Below are 25,168 nucleotides of genomic sequence, written 5' to 3' on the forward strand. Positions count from 1 at the left end.
AGATTCAAAGTTACCCATACACCTCCAAGGACGACACCCATCGTGTTTGTCCACCGACTCTCAAGAATTTGAACTCGGATATCCAGCGTGGGACACCTTAGAACTTTAACCGTTCAGCTAACGTTGTGACTAGCGTAGTAAACATTATAAACTACTGAAATCGACTAACAGATTCAAAAACATGCAATATGGAAGCTCAGAGTACTGAACAACTCAGTACGGTTTAGTCTGATACGATTCTTCTTCAGCTGTCACGATCTGGCACTGGAGAGGGCAGAGGCCGTTGAGGATGGTCAGTGATGAATAAGTGGACAAGACAACGGGGAAGGAGAGGAAAATTATTGTAGAACAATGATGATGATCAGGCTGCAATTATTGCAGGAGAAAGGAGTGCTTCTGATATATATTAGTGGCGCGGGCGTTGCAGGATCACAATTTCTTGAGGTCCTCGGCGAGAAGGATGGGAAGCCCAACACGGCTGGTGAGTTCCTTCACTGATCTGTTCGTGTTTAACATTTCACAAAATCATGTACAATAAAAGATAACTCGATACAGTGACTGACCGTTACTTATACAGCAATATATTTGCAAAACAAGTGATTTAAAAATAACCAGCTGTTGTTTATCTGAAGCACGCATTTTTAATGATTAACTTCGTAAGGCACTATATAAAAATAGTTCCTAAATTTTCATTTGGATATCTTAAAATTTAATATTTTAAACAATAGTATTCTTTGATCTCATTACCAAATATTTCCGAAGTATTTCGACAACAAACAAATATAATACACATAATGTGTAGAGGCGCTATTCATATCAAGAGAAGACAATAAACAACTGATTTAAAGAATAATAACACTTGCTATTTTCACATATAACTAATTAAATGAGAACATTGTTGTGTCATTTTACAAAATAATTTATGACATTTTATTTAAATTCCAAAATCATACAATGTAAGCACCCATGTTTTATTTGCTTAAAAGGAAGACTGAAAACAAGCTATTAAATGTAAGTTTTTTACTTCAAATAAAAATAATCCATTAAATTACATTTCTTTTGCCAGATATTCTGTAACATATTTTCTGAAATTAAATCGTAGTACCAAAAGACAAAATTTAAACAACATACCATTAATTTCACTAAAAATGGTTTAAGAATAACAACAAATAACTCTGTCTTCAAGTATTAGGCCTAATAACTGAATCAAAAGTATCTTATTTAAAAAAATATAAATAATTTAAAAATTTTACTTATATCAAGTTTTCACAGGTTACACAGTGTTACTCACGACGAACGAAACCTACAGAAAGGTGATTTACGATAAGAATTCAGTTTCTTCTAGCTTAAACAATTCAATCGACAGTTTCCTGCGTCAGATAGTCAAAACATATCCTAAATCTTCATTTGAATATCAGAGATATAAATCTTTCATAGCAGAACGATATTTGAACTTAGGTATCCTCTAGGAAGGCGTATTGAAAAAAATTATAAAATGCATATAGCAGAGCGTCACTGACATCGAAAGAATAAATGATTTAAGAGTAAACATTTATAAACTTATTCAGTCCGTTTCAAACAAAATTAACTCACAATTTTCTATTTCGTTAAAGTCTTGAATTAGGATATTTTATAAAATCAGGAATTTTGTATTGTTTTTTCATAAAAATAATTAATTAGCACCCATCGAAATGCAAGAGTATTAAACATAATTTTACAAATTATTATTATGTTTTACCTTCACTCTATACATTGTTGATTGTTGATTAATCAACTGTTCGAAGACAGGGCAGAACCTTAAAAGTGATACAAAAAGGCACCACTTATGAGGAAACTAGGTCAGGAGATAATGGGGTAGAGTGGCCAGTTCCTTTCCCCCTCCATTGCATACATCACTGACTACCCTAGCCAGACTTCAGATGCATACTAACAATTTCTTCCTCTGACACATATTGTCAAGTGGGATGTACTGCCTGATAATAAGATGTACATATCAGCCAGAACCTCAATCAGAGGATTATATACATTATATTGTAGTTTTCTATTTTAAATTGAACAAATTCAATGAAATTCCGTATTTCAAAGAATGTGTTGGAAAATTTTACCATTACTAAAAGCAATAAGCATTCCACATTTCATGCAGGATACTGATTTTCAAGTTTTATTTTAATTCCTGCAATAGGTATTTTCTATTTTCATACAGCGAACTGGGTACAATATTTTACGTTTACATAGTGCAAAATGCACTTCATAGTTTCGATACAGCTTATTTGATCATAAAACTTTACCTTCATCTAGTGCAAAAACATTTCATATTTTTGAAATAGTTATTTGTTATTTTCGATAGAGCCTATTTATGAAGATCTCCCTTTACCTAATGCTACGAACATTCCATATTTTTGATACAGTGTATTAAAACATGAAGTTGTACCTCAATTAGTGCGCTAGGTATTTCATATTTTCAATACAGAGTCATAGACGCCGATTTCTGGAGGACAGGGCAACTTCTGCCCCCTCAACTTATAAAACTAGGGGCGTCGCTCCGCATAAAATAAATAAAGGGCCTCGCCCTTCCAAATAATAATTCGATGAGAGATTCTTCATGTTAGAAAGTTATTGATTTGTTTCAAAGATGAGATAGGACAAAAGCGGTTAAGGTAAAGGTAGGTAATATTGTGATAAGAGTAATATTGTGATAGTTCTTTTTGAGAATTTATTACAATTTTACTGAGCGGGAGGAAGATAGGGTTTTTTGTGTCAACGTATTGAGAGAATGTGGACAAGTTTCTGCACAAAATCCGTCCGCCTCTCGCTCAGTAAAATTGTAATAAATTCTCAAAATTACTCGTATCACAATTTACCCTATTTAAAAAATCACAATGTCCCTCTCTATCTCTCCTGCTGCATTCCAGATCGGTTAATCTCCACACATGATGTAACGGAGACTATTTTTTTCTGTATGATTCACATTCCTTTCAGTTCATTTGAAATCTATCAACTATTACGATTGAACAGTGACGGTCATAGTCATAAGTATTACCAAGCGGAAGTAATAATTCGTATTCGACTGTATTTTTGCCTAATATCAGTTAACAAATTACAAGTATTATTAATATCCAACATTTTTTTTTAAATAATTAAATTTGTTACTAAAGTTAAAAGTAACCATTATCAACATTCAGTTTTATTCATATTTTCTTCTGAAGATCGTAGTCACGTGTGTGTGCTTATTAAGCAATCAGTGATTGATGTTATAATGGATTAATTCTCAATAAAGGAGAATGTCCAAAATAAAACTGCAATGAATGGGAGCTGAATGATAAATAGGTTTATAGTAGTAGCAGTGAAACTGAAAGCTCGTTCACCATCGCTGCAAGGATCAAACAGTGAAAGCAGTGAAAGGTGAAAGATAGTTCATAACGGCCATTGTTTTCAACCATTTATATTTAAGCAATTTCCATAGATATTATATGAAAAATCAAAATATGTTACTTTTTGTAGGCTATATTGGGTTATAAAGTTTCACATTTAACTAGGACAATATTTTTTTATACCGAGTCGTGATTAGAGTGTTTACATTACAAAGAGCAATACGCATATCATTTTTTCGCAATATAATTTTATCTTGCTCAGTACAATAGCCAATAGGCATGAACTGAAGAACGCATACGTCCTCTGACGGTTTAATAAAACACTGCACTGGGTCAAGACGTAGAACCAAATGTGAATTTGTAGAGTAGTCATGAACTGAAGAACGCATACGTCCTCTGACGGTTTAATAAAGCACTGCACTGGATCGAGACGTAGAACCAAATGTGAATTTGTAGAGTAGTCATGAACTGAAGAACGCATACGTCCTCTGACGGTTTAATAAAGCACTGCACTGGGTCAAGACGTAGAACCAAATGTGAATTTGTAGAGTAGTCATGAACTGAAGAACGCATACGTCCTCTGACGGTTTAATAAAGCACTGCATTGGATCAAGACGTAGAACCAAATGTGAATTTGTAGAGTAGTCATGAACTGAAGAACGCATACGTCCTCTGACGGTTTAATAAAGCACTGCACTGGATCAAGACGTAGAACCAAATCTGAATTTGTGGAGTAGTCATGAACTGAAGAACACATACGTCCTCTGACGGTTTAATAAAGCACTGCACTGGGTCAAGACGTAGAACCAAATGTGAATTCGTAGAGTAGTCATGAACTGAAGAACGCATACGTCCTCTGACGGTTTAATAAAGCACTGCACTGGATCAAGACGTAGAACAAAATGTGAATTTGTAGAGTAGTCATGAACTGAAGAACACATACGTCCTCTGACGGTTTAATAAAGGACTGCACTGGGTGAAGACTTAGAACGCTTCCACCGTATATAGTCCATACTAGAGAACGTCCATATGATAAAACGTCCATAAGGTCAAAATGTCCATATTGTCAAAATGTCCATACGGTGAAAATGTCCATGTACTAAATGTCCATACGACAGAAAGGCCATATGATAAAATGTCCGTTAGGTCAAAATGTCCATGGTGTCAAACGTCCATAATGTCCAAGTTCAAAGGAAAATTCTGCTTGAATAGAAGACAATAAATTTTATTCAATAACTCGTACAAATAAGTTATTAATCATCGGGAACCGTAGCCCCACTTTTAAGATGGTAACTAATACTTTTAATATCTAAGAGAATTTCTCCTTTTTCTTTGTACCTGTTATAGTTTCTCACAATCTGGAGAATTTGTCTTTGATTCGTCAAATACGTTTCATTCCCGGCTCTTTAATGTGTGTACGCCTTACACAATTCGTCACTGACCTTCCTGTCTGCTCATACAGCATCAAAACATCACTTCTCAGGCGGGGTAGGTGGAGTGCTGAGTTAAGGTGTGGTCAGCAGCAACTCAATCGAATTATTTACGTTCAGGCTGGTGTAAACCATTCTAATATATTTGAGTCTCAAATAGGCCATTCATATTTGCTCACTGACACTTAGATATCCTGTAGGCCTACAGCTCTGAGTCTTGAAGCTATGCTCATCCTAATCACGCTATTAATAAGATTATTTCCTTGCAGGATTTCTGCCTTATCATATGATGGATTGGTGGAGCGGATAAAAATTCTCACCGGAACTCGAACCCGGGTTTTCGGCTCTACGTGCTGACGCTTTATCCACATATCACATGTACTTCGGTAAATCATATTAATATGATATGCGCAAATAACCACTTAGTGATTTAAGACGGCACTCATTTCGTCGGATCCCGGCCACTTTAGTCACTCATAATGAGTGCACCTATGTACACAGTGTGTTGGACATTGTGTCACTGTCACAGCTCTGTGACAGTGCATGAGGGTTGGCCACGAAAGGGAAAATAAGAGGTGGAACTTAAACTGAGGGGATTCAATCCGACATCGGAACTGGAATCCGGTGTGGCTTATTGGATAAAGCGTCAGCACGTAGAGCTGAAAACCCGGGTTCGAGTCCCGATGCAGAAGAGAATTTTCCTCCGCTCCACCCATCCATCATCTAATCACGCTAGCTTCACTGTGTAAACTTGTTTAGTCAACTATACAAAGACAGGTCTGAATCTCACAAGTGATACCAAGAAGGCACCACTTATGAGGCAACTAAGCCAGGAGATAATGGGGTAGGGTGGCCAGTTCTTTTCCCCTCCACTGCATACATCGCCGACTAGCTACATATTAAACTAGTCAGACTTCAGATGCATACAAAAATTTTATTGTTCTTTCTCTCACATAATATACTGTATCGTCAAGTGAGATGTACTGTCTGATAATGCAGCGCGTTCGTAGCTCGTCCGGGCCGTTCCGCTGCGGCCTTGGACTGGGTGAAGATTGGAGCACCTGCCGCCAGAGTAGCGCTGTAGCTACCGTTGACGCGCCAGTCAGTCGAGTTGAATCTGTCGTGAGGGAAAGACGTCTGTGCGCGTGTTGTGATTAAAATTGTGTTGCCGCTGCGGAACGGTCCGGCCGAGCTACGAAAGCATGTAGATGTACGTTTTAGCTAAAACCTCAATCAGAGGATAAACTCCTATTGTAAGTCGAAAAAGCTGAACATATTGAATTACAGTGCAGACCGCTAGGTGAATGAAAAATTGTAATATTATGAATGCACATTATATAGGCCTAATATCATTTTCACGAGTAACGTCTGATGTTGACAGGTATTGGTGCTCCTGGCCTTCGCTTTGCTGGCAGATGCTGATAAAAGGAAGAACGATAAAAGGGGCGTCCTCATCAGCAGCGGGAAAGTCGGCGGCGGAGGTGGCAGCGTGAGCCATTTGGCACAAGGGTAAGCTAACAACCGCAACCATAACATCTCAGCACAGCAATTGTTTACATTACAGAGTAGGAGAAGAATGCTAGTGTAACTTCACCACCGTGTAGTATGCTAATGGCGTACATGCGTAGCCACGACTGTGAGTGAAGTGTTAGTACGCTGGGTTCGATCTCCGGCCAGGTCGTGATGGAATCTGTGGTGGAAAAACCAGTCGTTAGAGGGATTTTGTCGGGGTACTCTCATTTCCTCTATAATTCCACCAACTCTCCCACATTTCCTCTATTATCTGCAATAGTAATAATAGGCCTATGCTGAGGTGAAGTCTTGAGAATAGTACAGGTTTCCAATACTGATAAAGAAAGTGCTCGGGGCTTCGATCCTCTGGGCTACTCTAGTGCGGATGTCATCTGGCTCTATCAGGAGGTAAAGCAGGATAATCCACCTGTTATTCTTCCTTTATCCATTCTTTCTAGCATAGGTTTATTTCTTATTCTATCTGTCCATTTCATATGCTCCATTCTTCTTCATATCCATATTTCAAATGCTTCTAGTCGTATCTCCCTATCTCGCCCTGATGTCCATGCTTTTGCCTCACATAATGCCACATTCCACGCAAAGCACCTTATTAGTCTGTTCTTTATACTCTTTCCAGAGGTAACAGAATATGCTCCTATTCCTATTTTGTCATTGATATCCTCCTTTTGACTTCTTTACAACAGCATATGATACTATTTATAAAACACCCCAACTATTTATCTCATTTTTTTTCTGATAACCATCGGTTTTGTTTTGTGTGAATTTATTTTCATCCCATACAGCTCACTAATGTCATCTAGCTCCAGTAGCATGTCTTTTAGTATCATCACCTCTTCTTCTAACAACGGTATATCATCAGAAAATCTTATACATTTTATTCTTCTTCCTACTCACATCACTTCTCCGAAGTTTTGAAAACAGTTCTTCACTAAATCCTCCGATTAGGTCTACATGTTAAACATGATAGGTGATAAAAACATTGTTCTATTTCACTATGTAGTTTTTATTAGTCTTTTCTGAGTTTCACTGTTAAAACAAAGAAAATAATATATCGAGGAAATAGGCTACATACACAGTGTCCGTAAAGTCATGGTGAAGATTTGAACGGTCACACAAAGGAAAAAAAAAAGATAGAAATGTGAAACCTTCACCAAATGAAACATAATCCTTCACGTTTGCATACCTGTTCAGCGCAGTTCGATGTGACTTCCGCTTTTTGCTCTATACACATCTAAACGATATTGTAATTCATTCTATACACGACTAACAACGTCAGGTGTAACAAAGTGAATAGCATCTCTGATTCTCTCTTTTAAATGGTCAATTTCGATGATACGAACAATGTATACATGTTGATTGACGTAGCCCCACAAGTAAAAAGTCTAAAAGGCGTTAGGTCCGGCGATCGTGGTGGCTATGCCTTCAATTCACCCCTTCCCAACCACCGCTGGGGAAATGTTGTATCCAGAAACTCGCGAACAATATTGGCGTAGTGTAGAGGAGCACCATCTTGTTGAAAGATGACACTTTCGCCTTCATCTTGAATTTGTAGCACTGCATATAATTATTAAAATCTGTCAAAGTCACAGTCTGCTTCGTAAAGAAATCTGGATCTATAATTTTATCATGTATGAGGGCACACCATATGTTCACTTTAGGGGTCTTGCGTTCATATTCAATGTAGGCACGAAGATTTTCGTAAGCCCATATTATCCTCACGTTATGGCGATGAACATTATCACACACATGGAATGTGGCCTCATCACTAAACGCAATCTTCTGTAAGAATTGTTCATCGTTATCCATCCCATCAAGTATCTGTACAGCAAACTTAAATCATAGGGATCGATGTTATTCGGGCTAAAGGGCCGTGGTCTGTTGGAGCTGTTGCTATCATACATTTAGTCTGTTACTCCGGCAGACATCATCAGTGGTGTGACACAAGGGAACGCAAAGATCTCCTTAGCGTGCTTGAAACGACTGCAGGAGTAGCAGAAGAAACGTATGGTAGCAACAGCTCCAACAGACCACTGCCCTTTAGTCTGGTTAACATCGATCCCTATGACGCCGGCCGTGAAAGCCTACATTCCGAGATCAAACTCAAATCGTTTGGTTTTAACAGTTGGGCGGTTAGCGTGTAACAACTGCAGTTTGTAACCCGTAAAACAAAGACGTTTCTTTAAAACATTATGAACTGCAGTCTTCTTCAGGCCTAGATTTTGAGCACAGGTACGTACCAACATCTTGGGGCTCCTTAGGTAGCTATCTCGTATAGCTTCGACAGATTCAACACTAACCGAAGGCCTACCAGAACGTTTTTGTTCCAAGCTGCGAGTTTCCTTCTGCTGCTTATCCCACCGGTAAATGTTATTTCTATATGGCGGCTCTTCATTGTACACGCGACGATAATGACGACGAACACGCGTCACGGATTCAAATTTTACAAGCCACAGAACTCATTGAACTTTCCTTTGCACCGTCCACATGTTGACTAAATGACGTGATTCGTTTCATTGTTGTGTTGCGTCTTTACCTACGAGCGGAAAAAATTGAAATTTATGCTTCAGAAACTCTTTGACATAGGCCTACTCTTCAATGTAGCGTAAGTTTCATTCTATGGTTTCATTTAGTTTAGCCAGTATAAGTGTTCAAAGCTGTACCATGACTTTCGAACACAGTTTATAATAATTTATACGATGTTCTTTTGACTTTGTTGAACATAATCGTTTATTTAACACTCGTCACCGTTTGTCCCTCACTTACTATATATGTCACTGGATTCTAAGTTATCCTTTTAAGCCTTGGTTTTTCTGAACCGATGCATGCGACGTGCGAGGTGCGAAGATGGCCTCGCACAAATCCGGACTACACGAGAGACAGCGAGTGGTTTCTATTACTGCGAGATGAAAGGTCTGAGCACCTCGCAACTATAGAAACCACTCACTATCTCTCGTGTAGTCCGGATTTGTACGAGGCGGGCACTTCGCACGTCGCATGCGTCGGTTCAGAAAAACCAACACTTTTAAAGTATTCCTAAAACCTTAGACAACAATGCTGAAAACATTACAACATAGAGCGGGTAACGTTATAAATTAAGACTGGAAAGATTGCAAAACACAGTGAACATAATAAAATGACAAAGGAATCTTTATAAAATAGGACTCCAAAACTTACAGAAAGAAAAGAAAAATTCTTAAAAAGTAATGCAGAAAATTTTACACAATAGTACGGACGACCTTAGAAAATAATAAAAGAAACCTTAGAAGAATAACACTAGAAACCTAAGATAATAATACGGAAACCTTATGAAATGATACAGGAATATACGTAATGCTGAAAATAATATAAAATAAAGCGATTCACGGTCACTTTGTCTAAAAAAATTATTGCCTTAACGCAAATGTCTATATTTTCTCTTCTAATACCAAGGGGGCCTGGCGGATTCGTCATAGATTACACCACATATGGGAAATTGTAATTTATTATGTGACGTGTAATTTATTATGAATCTGCCGGATCCCTTCTTTAACATTTACAAACTATAAATGTTAAAGAAAGTCATTGTTATAGATAGCACCTGATTTTAGTTATTTTAATAAGCATTTTAGTAACAATAAGTTTGGTTAAGAACAAGACCTCAAACCTTTGAAATTAAATACCAATAATAAAGACGTTTCACGCAATGCAAGGAATTTCATAAACATTCTTTCACTTTTTAAAATAAAATATAGGGCTACTTTATGGTATTTAAAGAAAGATATGCATACAAAATTAAAATTATATTACAATACTAATGAAGATCAGCCTTAAAATGACAGCTCGTATTTCAACTTTTCCTGTTTTATGGACAACACTGTGAATAAGTTACTCTATGAAAATAAATTAACGAAAGAATACAGTACAGAGTAGTTCTGCTGTCAGTGACAAGGTTAGATATAGTTTGGTGAGAAGATGGATTAGTGACAAGCAATGCTACTGTAAGTGATAAAATTAGGTAAAGTTTGATGAGACAGATAAGTGACAAATAGCCCCATTGTCAGTGACGAGATCAGGTTTGACGAGAACATAAATTAGTGACAAGTAGCCATACTATCAGTGATAAGATTATGTAGGATTTCACGATACGATAAATTGGTGACAAGTATCACTACTGTTAGTGACAAGGTCAGATAAGTTTTAATGAAGAGATATATTAGTGACAAGTAGGCACACTGTCAGTGATGAGATTTGGTAGGAATTGACGAGGAAGTAATAATAGCACAAGTGAATTTTAGGATCATTATGCCCATCTTGCAATGTTCTGTATATGCACAATATTAATTTATATATTCATTGTTTATATGACTTTAATAACGGCTGATCCTATACATATTGTTTTATTTGTAACTTCATTATTCAAAGGAACCTCCTTCCTCATATTTTGTTCATTATTTCTTTCTGTCGTAGTTACATCTGTGTTTCATGGTTGAAGGCAATTTTAAGGTTGTAAAATTTATAGATGTAAGTTAACTGGAACCATCTAGAGTCTAGATTCTAGACCTATAAATTATACTACGAAACACTACTGCTGGACAGTCGCTTACTCAAAATGAATGTGTTTTTATTTATTTTGTGGATGTATCTAATTAAAATAGGTTAGCACAATACACAGCCACTGAGAAGAGAGCAGGAATGTCTTGCGAATAAAGAGTGTGAACATGCACAAAAAAGACACGGAATAAATTCAGGAAGAAAATGAAAGCAGCAGGTTAGGAATGAAGTCACAATGAAAGAGCAGCTGTACGGGTCAGAGACTATAAATAACATGAGCTGAGTGCATTATCTGGTCAACTACGCGCGCACGAGTATAAACATTTAACAAGTCCTGATAAATCTCTGGACAGGAAATGAAAGTTCAGGTGCCCGGCTTACTTGTCAACTAGGATACTGCTGCAACTTGTATCACTTATTATTACGACTCTGTAACAACGGTTCCTTTAATTATACTTTAAACACAAATTCTTCATATCACTTCTAGTTTGTAAGCGTCTATGTTGACAGTTCATGAATTTCTTTTAACGAGACTTCATTATTACTCGTTATTTAATGACTAGGAAAAGGACGTTATACATTTTCTTCCCGATCTGTTCTTCTAGGTTACATTCATTTTTGTACGTAAACAGCCTTCAAGATAAAGACGACACAGATTTTATTAATAATACAGAGTGATTCACGAAGATTTACAGTTATTTACGGAGCTTATTTCAGAAGACATTTCGAGCAAAAATATCATAAAACCCTAGATCATATATGTAACAGATAACTCATCGCTATGTTAAAATCCGCAGCACTTTGAAGAGAACAACCGCCAGGATCGCCACCCGTCCGCCGTAAACGAACACGAGATGGCAGTACAGTTGCTAATGCAATTCAAATGGGAATTATGACGTGAATCCTTATATAACAACTAGATAGCAGCGAAGTAAACCTGACAAAATTTGTTAACGTCAAAGCACATAAGGCCGACCTATCTGGTTACATATATGATCTAGGATAAAACATAGCTCCTATTCTCAATATTTTCAGAGTTACACTAATTTAAAGTTGTTTATAAAATACGATTTTTCTTTAGTTTGAAGGTAAAAAGAATAATACAAACAGAGAACGAACCATTCAGAAGTATCATTTTTTTAATTGGCAAGTATCATGAAGCTAAAAATGTGCTGTGAACTCCTTAGTTCCTTCGTACAGACATCTTTTTCTATTTTTTACTAGAAAATTACATTATTCTTATGCACTTATCATAACAATTATTACAAATCACACCACTTCCACCGATTTAATTATTTGCAGTTCAGTTTTGCACCCTAATTTACAGTCTTGGAGAGTTTACAACACATTTTAAAAAATGTCGCCGTCCGCTTGAGTACACTTGGCGGCACGCTTGTGAACGGCACTCGTCGCTCTACGTAACTGCATACGGCTATCTTTGATTTCCGGAGCGTTCGCGCTGGCTGCTGACTGCACGCTGACCAAGATCACGCGTTCACAGCAATGCGTTCCAATAACGAAACGTAACTCTGTAACTATTGAGAATAGGACCCATGTTTATATGACATTTTTTGCTCAGAATGTCTTCGGAAATAATCCGTAAAGGACGGTAAATCACCCTGTATATAGGTATATTTAGGTAACATTTTGTAAGAAGAGCATACATGTTCTATCAGAAGTTTAAGGACACCCCTTCGAAAGAGGTTTTTAACTCCTGTCCTAATACTTACGTGAAATCTCCTTTTGTTTATAAAGGAACCAAATGCCTGTGAAAAATGAATTTTTTTACTGCAAACCCAATCTCTCTATCTTTCGAACTGTGGATTATATAACAATTTTTCTGTTATGAAAATTTACTGAAAAATTACATTTTTTGAATTAAAAAATTTAATTACTCCAGAATGGATGTATTTAGATCAATTAATTTTGGGATAGACTTAGATAATATTATGGAGAAAGCTACACAACACAGAACTACACGCATTGTATTTTTCACCTGACATAATTAGGAACATTAAATCCAGACGTTTGAGATGGGCAGGGCATGTAGCACGTACGGGCGAATCCAGAAATCATATAGTGTGTTAGTTGAGAGGCCGGAGGGAAAAAGATCTTTGGGGAGGCAGAGACGTAGATGGGAAGATAATGTTAAAATGGATTTGAGGGAGGTGGGATATGATGATAGAGACTGGATTAATCTTGCTCAGGATAGGGACCGATGGTGGGATTATGTGAGGGCGGCAATGAAACTCCGGGTTCCTTAAAAGCCAGTAGGCTACGTAAGTTGGATAATATCTCTAGTCATTCTTCCACAACCCAATAATCTGTCACTTCACGTCCACCACTCCTGAATTTCGACCCACTTCCACTTTTTTTCAAGAATGAAATCTAACCTTTCCACACTTGTAGCAAACTTCACAGCTGTTTACAAAATCGCAGGAAATAAGCTGATTGACCAGTACTAACAACTTCTAATCTTATTATGTAAGTGGCAGGTGGCGGTCCCGGGTCAGTTTGCTGCGAATTTCAAACTCAAGAGAATTTTATAAAATGGCAGTATTTCCCAAAGAATATAAAGAAAAAAATCTGAATTTTAATGCATGAACGAGGCGTCACAATTTGCTTAGACAAACTATTTACAAAGGAAGCCTTTCAGATATTTCTAACTCTGTCCCAAAATTCATTGATGTAATTACATTCACTCCGAAGTAATTAATCTTTCTCCCATAACAAATGTAATTTTTCCTTAAGTTTTCATAGCAGAAAAATTGTTGAATGATACGCAGTTTCAAAGATTGAGAGGTTGGGTTTGTAGTAAAAAAAAACTTCATTTTTTTTTTTCAAAGGAATTAGGTCCCTATATATACATCAAGGGGTTTCATATAAGTACATAAGGACAGAAGTGAAACATCACTTTTGAAGGGGTGTCATTAAACTTTTAGTAGAAAATGTAGTCTCATACATTTTAGAGAAATTTCCATTGATTAAGTGTTTATAATTAACAGGGCGCTTAGATAGAATTTGTACCTAAATATTTTGCAGAGCATGTCAAATCAAGTGCTTAAAGACCTATTATAATATTGCTGACAATTGGCTCTGGTTTCCAATTCTGTAGCTAGGTTTTTTAATATTTTTATTCAGGAATGTGTTTGATCACAAAACCAATTACATGGCGTGCATCATATCAGCCTGTAGGATCAATCATACATTCATAATTTTCTACCAAAGAGCAGGTTCTACAATTTAAAACCCAGTATTTCCCAAACTTCCCTATTTTCCGTCTTTCTTTTCGTCTCCACATATGTTGTCTATCATCTGATAGTTTCTTCTGCCCCGAACTTTTCTCCCTCCTACCATTCCTTCCAGGGCATTCTTCAGCAGGCAGTATTTTCCTAGCCAGTGACCCAGGCAATTCCTTTTTCTCTTACTGATCACTTTCTGCATTATTCTTTCTTCAACCACTCTTGTTAGCACAGCTTCATTTCTTATTTCGTCTGTCCATTTCACACGCTCCATATTCACATTTTAAATAGTTCCAGTCGCTTCTCTTTATTTAGTTGAAATGTCCATGTTTCTACCCCATACAATGCTACACTTCACATAAGGCACTCCACAAGTGGCTTCCTTAGTTCCGTTCTCAGAGGTCCGCAGAAGATGCTCCTTTTCCTATTAAAGCTTCCTTTTCCATTGCTATCCTTCTTTCGACTTCCTGACAGCAGCTCATGTTACTGCTTATAGTACACTCCAAGTATTTGAAGCTGTCCATTTGTTTCACTGCCTTTTTCCGAATTCGCATGTTTACTTTCTTAATTTTTCTTCCGGTAAGCATGGAATTTATTTCGTTTGCATTTATCTTCATCCCATACTGCTCAGAGCTATCATTTATCTCCAGTTGCATATCCCTTAGTATCGTCTCCTCCTCTGTTAACAATGCCATATTACATGCAAACGTAGGCTACTAGGTATAATTTGAATGAATGAGTATTTAATAAAACACAATTATATGTTATGATACCAAATTTAAAAAAAATGCAAAGCCTTAGTAAGTAATATTTTACTTTTATGATAAATTTAAATTTTTAAGTAACATGGACATATGCAGAATACAAAAAATTGTCATTTTGTTCGCCGCCGCCGCCACCACCACCCTATTCCCTTTTTTCTTTGGAGTCACTTCATACATTTTACTGACAGTTAAATTAAACAAGCATTGCCAATAAACACTATTAATGAACAGTAACTTTCTAACACTAATGAACGTCGTTGGAATTATCTTAATGATAAGTTTCACAACTCGGACAAAATTCTATAACATAGAGGGCAGTCACAGTCTCCAGAACGTGGTTGTCATTCCTGCTACCAAGAGAGATAATAAAATTACCCCGTTGATGATTTTTCAATAATATTTTTATTTCTCTCCGTCTTTTTTAATTTCATGTATTTGTCCGTTATATGTCTGCTAACTTTCTGACATAAAAATAACACAAATAATTAATCAATTTACTAAGTAATTCACATTACTCATGTGGAGTGAATTTTTACAATGAACTTAAATGTTTTCCAACTTTTTTGGAGATGTTTATGATTTTATAGATGGTACTCGAATATTTAAATTTCAACAATGAACTGAAATGATTTTCAAATAGCACTTGGTGATTTAAATAGCTTGTATAGGAGTTTTCCACTATCCGAAAACCATATAGCGTTGGGGAGTTTATCTTTAAATGGAAGGGAGGCAAGTTTAACTTTACTGTATATGTTATCTCATAGTGTCACCAATGACATACCGCATCTAAAATTCATCAATTTTGGTTCTTATTTTCAATAAAATGAATCGGCACTTTTGAATCACTCTGTATTTAAAAAGAAAACAGGAAGTTTATTTTATATTTTTCTACATTTGCTATAGCTCCATACTTAATAATACATCAACTATTAAATATTCCTAATTCTTAATAAAGATTGGTAGATGCTTTTGATGGAAATACTTAATTGCATTACCTTCTTAGTAGTAAAAAGTTGCAGAAAACCTTGTTAGCAGGAGGGTTATGTCGGCACGAACGCTATTCTATGCAACACATAGCTCTGAAATGTTTAAAGATGACTGGTCAAGCGAAATACAACTTCAATTAAGGTTACAGTTTCACACAAAGAAAAGCACAAATTATACAAAGCCTGAAGTTCAAATTGTGTTAAGTGAAGGAAGAGAAAAAACCTTAGTCGAAACGGAACGGAATACTAATTGCTATATGAAGATGTAAAATTATATGCTTACTGTGTCTTATCATTACCACTTTTTCTGAGAACTGTTTCCCATTAGTTGACTGCGCAACCGCAACCGTAGCAAAATATACAAATATATTATTAATAGGTCAAACAAGCCAAGGCGTGGTTTACGGGTAGCGAGCAAGAACCCGAAGCTACGACCGTCGTGAGTTCGAATTAAGTTTGCTTTGATTACTTAGTTGAATATTTCTTAGATTTTCTCCAATTGTAAAACGAATATAAAGTAATTTCATGGCGAATTCTCGGATTCATATTACGAAAATTAGGCTACACATTGCTATCACAAATTCCATAGACGCTAGATAATCGAGCACATAATACAGATTCCTTAAATACCCGGTTAAAATGGATCAACATTTTGAAATATAACGCATATTACCAGTACCGTGTGAAATTTTGTTTTAATTACATTATAATCACAGTATCAGTACATGCTTATCAAAGGTATGCAATTGAATTTCACACATCGGTTATGCTGACGCCAGCGTTTCTGGCGCGTGTTCTTGAGTTCAATGCATAGTGTATGAGCATCTGTTGATAGTGTAGCTGAGAATGGTACCATCTCCTATACACGTCACGTCAGCAATCTGCCAAGCACAGTTGTCAGTCTTGCTGACCAGACTGTGGCAAAAGTAAGATACTCGCACTTAACTTTGCTTAAGCTAGTGTTCCTGCGGTGTATCCTTGAGTACAGTCTCCAGTCAGTGAGTTTCTGTTGCCACTGCAGCTGAGAATGGTATTATACCTCCTCCTAAATACGTCACATCAACAATCTGCCAATCACAATTGCCATCTTTATCGCCCATACTCTGCTACAAATGTAAGATACTCGCACTTAAGGTTCCCATTACTTATTTGACATGCCGAAAACAAAACTATTTAATTCCATCGTTCATGAGATTAGATATAGAATTGTGTAGTGGTTGTGGTCTATTTTACTCACGCTATTCCAGTAGTTGTTTGTATTTTCAATTGGTTTATTTTTATGATGTTTTATTAATTGTGATCGTTATCTAGCGTCTGAGTGAAATGAAGGTGATAATTCTAGCGAAATTAATTCAGGGTCCAGCGCCGAAAGTTACCAAGAATTTCCTCTGAATGGGTTAAGGTAAAACCACGGAAAAACCTTAATCAGGTAAATGGTAACTTGTCCCAACTAGAATTTAAACCCGGATTCGCTTGTTTCACAATAAGACATGATAACCGTTCCTCCACAACGGTGAACTCTAGTAGTGTTAGACATGTTAAGAGAAGAATAAAATTAAATGCTTCATGAAATAGATCGAAGCTATTACATCAATATCCACTAGAAATCTTCTGTTGAGGTTGTGGGAAGGTGACTTCCTCTCTTCATCGAAGGGTAGTGTTTTGGAGTGGGAGGAATTATTGGTTGGAACTATTATGTATTGTATGGTATTTCATTACTCACGTCATTAAACACATCAGCCTGTGTTTTATTTACTGAATGTCTAATCGTGTACTTGCATATTGTGCGCAGTATCTACGGTAGTGATGAAAATTGTTCTGAAAATCTTACCCTTATTAAGTTCCTTTTTTACCTATAGAGTTTGTTAAGTTTCATGTACTGCTATAATCACAAATTTTCCTCATATTTCACATTTATTGAACAATTGTTAGCTTATTGTTTTTGCTAAGTTTTACAATAATACATATACTGATAGGTACATATAATTATAAATGTTCTTGAAAATCTTTCTTTCATTAACAACTTTCTTAACTTACTGATTTCGTTAAGCATTATAATGGTATTGATGTCATTACAAATTTTCTAGAAGATGTTTTCCTTATTTTTTAGCATTTTCTTTTGCTATGCCTCAAAATTACTGTACTGATATAATTATACATTTTTCGGAACATTTAGGCGATATATTTACTTATATTTACAAGTTTTTTAAATGTCTGTTGTTCATTTCTCTATAAACACTATACAAGGTTATTATACACTGTCTTCATTACATCACAATGAAACAAATATTCATGGCTTGTTAAATTGTAGCCTCTAGTATTGATACGAACACTAATATATTTTATTTTATTGGGTTATTTTACAACGCTGTATCAACATCTAGGTTATTTAGCGTCTGAATGATATGAAGGTGATAATGCCGGTGAAATAAGTCCGGGGTCCAGCACCGAAAGTTACCCAGCATTTGCTCCTATTGGGTTGAGGGAAAACCCCGGAAAAAAACCTCAACCAGGTAACTTGCCCCGACCGGGATTCGAACCCGGGCCACCTGGTTTCGCAGCCAGACGCGCTGACCGTTACTCCACAGGTATGGACTCTAAGATATACACACACACACACACACAGGGTGTAACAACTTTAATGTTTAGAATTTCTGGAACATGTTCTCTGACACGTTCTACGTCGATTAAACCTAACATACCTATATCCAAAGTTCTATAGGTTTGGATTATTTGTACCCCAAAGTTAAATATTTTGAGTTTAATTTTATCGCTGAATACTGAAAGAAGTAACACCAATTTCCGAAAGTGACATGTCTATGTCATTATTTTTATTATTACCATATTACATTTTAATATCAACTAATTGTGAGTATGAAAGAAGCAGTGCAAAGTTGAAAAAAAAATGTCCTTAAGATTCCAAACACTGTACTTCTTGCGGAAAATGTGATTAATTCTGTTTCTGCTCGAAATGTCCTCCTTCAGCGGCAATACAGTTCTCAGCTCTACGCAGAAGTTCATTTGTGGCTGATTGAATAGTACGAGGGCTGTTCTTTATTAATTCAGAAGCAGCAATGATTCTGTTCCGCAACTGTTCACGTGTGTCAACTTCTGTTGGATACACCATTCTTTTCATATCACCCCAAAGGTAATAATCCAAAGGCGTTAAATCAGATGTCCTTGGAGGCCATGCCTAAGGACCACCACGACCTATCCAGTGATTGAAAAAATGTTCATTCAAAAAGTTTCGCACACGGAGAGAGAGAAGTGAGCAGGATGACCATCATGTTGGAAGTACATGTCATGTCTCACAGCCAACGGAACATCTTCTAGCAAACCTGGTAGTTCATTTCGTAAAAATAATTCATAAACTTCTCCTGTTACATTGTGATCGAAAAGGAATGGGCCTATGAGTCTGTCGTTTAGCATACCGCACCACACGTTAATAGAAAATCGACGTTGAAAATGTCTTTCTCTTATTGCATTCGGGTTTTCATATGCCCATTTATGACTATTTCGAAAATTAGTTATACCATTTCTGGTGAATGTATCCTCATCCGTGAACAAAATCTTTGCAACCAATTGAGGTTCAATCGTTAACCAGTTACACAAATTCAAACGAGGAGCCAAATCTTGTGGCTCAAGATGCTGTACTCCTTGCTGTGATACGGACACAAACATTCCTTATGTAGTGTTCTCCATACCTTTATATGATTTACATCGAACTGTGCAGCAATCCTCCGTGTACTTAACCGTGGATTTTCGTCTACAATGTCAATAATCATGTCTTGTACCTGTGCCTGTTCTTGTCGCTGTGCATTCTCCTTCTTCACACAAGCGCTTGGAAGTTGACCAGACTGTGAAATTTGCCAATAGGCACGTGAAAATACCTGTGCACTAGGAATCCTACGATTTGGGAACCGTGCTTGATATGCCAAAACAGCTGCTGTTGCATTGCCATCAGACAGTCCATACACAAACTATGTCGGCGTATTCCTAATGTTTGTACACAAAAGGCATGTTTTAATGGTCAAAACTCAATAAAAAGACTAGTCACAATACGGTTTATTTTTCCCACAACCGTTATTTTGAACTGTTGTCTGTTTCGTTTCCTTAGCAACCTAAACAATTTTAATTTAATTTCTCTTAAAAGTAAAATTTCCTTCATTCACTGCTTTTCAAATGTTTCTTATGTATCTCTACTTAGTAATGCCATAAAATAGGCCTTGTATAAACTGTATAAAGCTTGGAGCTGGAAGAAGTTCTATTTTTTCCAGCTCTGTTATCTCTGTAACCTCTCAATTTCGGATATAGGTTTAATCAACGTAGAACGTGTCAGGGAACATCTTCCAGAAATTGTAAAAATTAAAGTTGTTACACCCTGTATATATATGTATATATATATATGTGTATATATATATATATATATATATATATATATATATATTCGTCGGCCTGGTTGGTACAGTTGGTATAGCGCTGGCCTTCTATGCCCAAGGTTGCAAGTTCGATCCCGGGCCAGGTCGATGGCATTTAATTCTGCTTAAATGCGACAGGCTCATGTCAGTATATTTACTGGCATGTAAAAGAACTCCTGCGGAACAACATTTCAGCACACCGGCGACGCTGATATAACCTCGGCAGTTGCGAGCGTCGTTAAATAAAACATAACTTAACATTTAACATTAATTATATATATGAAATCAATGTAATACTTAATATTTGTATACTTTACAACAATATTAGTGGTCAAAGTTTTCGATACAGGCAATTCAGTATCTCGCTTCGTCAATGAAAGAACAAGCCAGCAGAAAGGGAGAAGCGTTAATGACATTTTGCATGGTCGCGTGGACAACACTGCTAAATTTTCAGGCTCATCTAAAACAGAACATGTGGACTAAACGTCTGCAGACCATGTTGCAGTACTGTGCCCAATGTCATTCTCCATTAACTTCAGTATGTTATTTCGAGTGCATAAAAGTTTCGATAACATTTTCTTTCCTTTCATTTCAGGTTCAGCAATGGCCCAGCAGCTGTAGTACAAACAGTTCGACTGCCACGTCCCGTCCATGTCCCTCAACCCGTTCCTGTGACCTTGAACCGTCCAGTCCCTGTCGCAGTCCCTCAGCCCTACCCTGTCTCCGTTCCTAAGCCTTATCCCGTAGCAGTGCCGCATCCTGTAACCGTTTCCGTACCTCGACCTTACCCAGTGAGTGTCCCTCGACCCGTCCCTGTTCCTGTACCCCACCCTGTACCAGTAGCTGTCCCACATCCTGTTGGAGTCCCTGTACCTAAACCTTACCCTGTTCCCGTTCCCCACCCAGTACCCATACCTTCGTCTCTCCTGTTTGGATCATCGTCTGGATCATCGTTCGGTGGGTTTGGAACTGGATACGGGGGTCTCAACATCGGTGCTGGACAACCTAACTTCGGAGCCTCATATCAAGCGCCTGGAGGTCACGTGTTCTCCCTGCCCGAAGGTCAAGGAGGATTTCCAGGGTTGACTGGAGGGTACGGTGATTTGGGTCCCAATGATTTGAGCACTGCGGGATTTGGCCTGGCACAGAATTTCCATTCCAGTTTGGGTCTGGCTCAGAATTTGCATGCTGGACTCAGCCTGTCATCCAGTGGCCTGGCTAACATCCCCCAGCTGCCAATATCATTCCAGCAAAATGGCCCAGCAGCTGCAGGCAACGGACATCAGGGCGTACACGAGACGGCTACATCAATAGAGGTGTCAGGGGGTGGCCCATCGGCCAGTTTTTCGTACATAGAAAATGGGAAGACTCCGTCAAGTGCTGGAGCACCACCTCCTCCTCCACCACCACCACCGCCGCCACCACCACCACCTCCTCCACCACCACCATCCCCACAAGCGGACACTCCACCTCCGCCATCTCCCTCAGGACCTGCACCATCAGGTGGTGGTTATCAATATGGGCCTGGATTCAAGGGATGATATCCCATTTGTAATATAATCACCTTGAAATGTATATGTGAGGTAGTCCAGGATTCCATTTTCTTTTCGGCTTAATATTCCCAAAATATCTTGAGGTGTTGCAGTTATAACGCGCAGTATATAAGTTAACTGCATGTATCAGCTAATGACCAGATTTAGCCAAGGCTTTCTATTTTGTTCCATTGAGTAAGTCACTGATACAAGACTGGAGTAACTACGTTTACAAAAATTATTATTCATGCCTCTTACTTCACGAAGCACGTTAAGTGGTTCTCTGTCTTGAATGTTATTCGACACAATAAATGTGAGTGAATAAGTTAAATATATCAAAGCTTGAACAAAGGAAAATCTTTAACTCACAAGTAGATATAATTCAACCAGCGCCAAAATGGCTTGCTTCGCATTAAGTGCGGTGAACGAATTCTGGTCATTTAGTGGCATAACATTTAAAGCAGCACATACTTGAGAAGTCCTTGTTCTAGGCCAGTCAGTTACTGTAAATATTACATATCTGTATTGCTTTGTTGCGATTACAGACTACAGTTCAAGTTCACATAATATGATCGCGTTTCCCCTTTCGTCATACATTGAATCATTGAATATACAGAGTTATCGGTAATGATGTTTATTAAAGTGGTATACAGCATCTACGCTGCAAAACCAACAAATGATTTCATATAAACTATAGCCTGAACCCTTTTCATTTTCGAGATATGGTAACATTACTTGGTGGTTGCACTGCGAACTTGCAATAACCATCAAGCAGCATTCGACCCATAAGAGAGACGCCACACGCTACTCAACTGGCGTGAAATACAGTAGTCTGGAACAATGGGAGAATCTTACCCCGGAAGATGATTTGGACGTAAGGGACCTGTTTCATGGCCGGCACGTTCGCCCGACTGACAACCTGTGACTTTTGGTTGTGGAATCACATGAAGGACACTATGTATTTCCTATTTCATGCAACACAGAAACACCAGTTAAATGCAATTTTTGATGCGATAAATAGGATCCAGAATACGCCGAACATCTTCAAACGCACACAATCATCATGAAACAAGATGACTCGATTGTGCTGTGAATGTGTTGGTGGACACTTCCAAAATATCCTGTCAAGTGCAATGTGCCACTATCCGTGGAAATAACATACCGTATGAAATACCAAGTTAACTTTGTTCAGATTTTCCACTGTCAGGATAGTCACGAAGATGTTCGGGTTATATGTTTATATAAAATACAGTAATTTGTATACCATATTAAAGTGAGTAATTTTATCGATCAACATGTATAATAAATGGCGTATTGAAACTGTAACACATACAATGTATTGTATCATCTAAAAGAAAATCTAAATTCCAACTCGTTAGCGTACAAAATTGTTTCAGGATCATGCCATGACACAGTAGCTGGGTTCGTTTCGCATTGTCATTGTTATTCTGAACTGTTACTGCCGGTCACTCCGGAAAGAAAACAACATAATGCAAATAGTAACTATTGCCGTCATGATGTAACTTGAAGAGGGATAGATAGGCTATATACGAATAGTTGATTTGAAATCTGTGAGTCAGCATACTGTACCTATCTACTCAATGAAACTTTCAACTCTTTAATTGCCAATTTTATGGCAGTCAGGGAAAACGGTTCACGAGGTGTTCGCTGGGAACTGGATTTAAAAACATGACCAGACCACTCTTCTATACATTGGGCGGTATTATAGTCAGGAAATGAGGTTTAGATTGCAACTTTATCTTTTAGAGACTACGACTTTATAACAGTTGGTAGTTCCTTCGTTTCCAGGTAAAAACTATATTGAAAAAGAAATTCTTGTTGTTGGAGTCGTTATGAACTGAGTGATAATTTGTAATTATTCCAACACTCCATTTTCCTCGAAAAGAAGGCAATTCCACTCTTTAAAAGTCGTATTTTCTAAATGTTCATTAGTAAGAGATAATACAAATTTATAGCTATTCTTCTGAAGAAGACTATATTATTGCTTCCCTCTTCAAATAACTGCGAAATATGTTTAGCACTACACATTATATCATATTCTTCAAATATATCTATTAGTTAAGAGTAATTTGAAGCTGTTTTCTATTGCCAAAGATTTAAATTAGGTACATTTTATATTATTTGAAACATAAGTTACTTTTATTCTTATACCATACTGAATAGAAGCCTAGAAATGGAATATGACATAACACACTAGGACTACCTCACGAAAACTTGAGAGACTGCCAGTAACAAATTCTTGTCAGAAGGTTGTAAAATCGCTACTACATTTTTATATCAAAGTGCAATAAAGTTTCTAAAACAATAAAGTGAACATATACCAAAAATCAGTTTATGTTTGTGACGGTTTATCCAACCCACTCTGGGACGTCCAAAATTCCTTCCCCTTTCGTCTGATAATCCAGGACTTCTTGTAATTTTCTTCTCCCTCTATTTATCTAAGCATTAAGAAAACGCATTTTCAACTATTCATTTGTAATAGCCTAAACCACATCACTAATCCGTATAATTTTATATAAGCCTACTCCTTTACTGCTGAGAAACTTTACTTCTGTACATTTCATCTCAATTGTCTTCTAATATTTCTGAAAGTCCAGACGTACTCTCGTTGCTAAACATTTCTCTTCCTCTTTCTCTCCATATTTTTTTTTAAATTTATTACAGCTTAGTGGATAAAGCATCAGCACGTAGAGCTGAAAACCCGGGTTCAAATCCCGGTGCCGGAGAGAATTTTTCTCCGTTCCACTACTCTTTCATCGTACGATGACGCAGAATATCTGCATGGAAACATCACATGTACTTCGGTACATTAAAATAATATATACGATATGCGTAAATCACTTTGTGATTTAAGACGGCGCTTATTCCGTCGGATCCCGGCCAATCGGTCACTCATAACGAGTGCACCTCAGCACATGTGTGGACATTGTCCTACATTCATAGACATCTATGACGTAATGCAGAGGGCAGGCCACTAGAGGGAACCCAAGAGGTGGAACTTAAACTGAGACGATTCGATCCGACACCGGGATGGGAATCCGGTGTGGCTTAATGGATATAGCATCAGCACGCAGAGCTGAAAACCCGCGTCCAAATCCCGTGCCGGAGAGAATTTTTCTCCGTTCCACTACTCTTTCATCGTATGATGACGCAAAATATCTGCATGGAAATATTATATGTACCTCGGTACATTAAAATAATATATTTATTACAGTACAGTTGGTTCAAATTGTTTAAAACTGCTACTGTTATTAACACAATTATAAATTCAAATTATTTGTTTATATTAATTATATTCGATATATACTTCTCATATGGATGTTCCATTTCAATTAACTAGT

General features: G+C 37.3%; 1 protein-coding gene across 1 annotated transcript; it reads left to right on the forward strand.

Annotated features, from left to right (window-relative positions):
* Window positions 1–454: 454 nt before the first annotated feature.
* LOC138698825 (tetra-peptide repeat homeobox protein 1-like) lies at window positions 455–21,888 on the forward strand. The gene is made up of 3 exons (XM_069825043.1): window positions 455–481; window positions 6,183–6,310; window positions 20,870–21,888. The coding sequence occupies exons 1-3, from the start codon at window positions 461–463 to the stop codon at window positions 21,813–21,815; spliced, it is 1,095 nt and encodes a 364-aa protein (XP_069681144.1). The 5' UTR covers window positions 455–460; the 3' UTR covers window positions 21,816–21,888.
* The last annotated feature ends 3,280 nt before the right edge of the window (window positions 21,889–25,168 follow it).

Source organism: Periplaneta americana, chromosome 4, assembly GCF_040183065.1.
Source record: "Periplaneta americana isolate PAMFEO1 chromosome 4, P.americana_PAMFEO1_priV1, whole genome shotgun sequence".
Classification (NCBI taxonomy): domain Eukaryota; kingdom Metazoa; phylum Arthropoda; class Insecta; order Blattodea; family Blattidae; genus Periplaneta; species Periplaneta americana.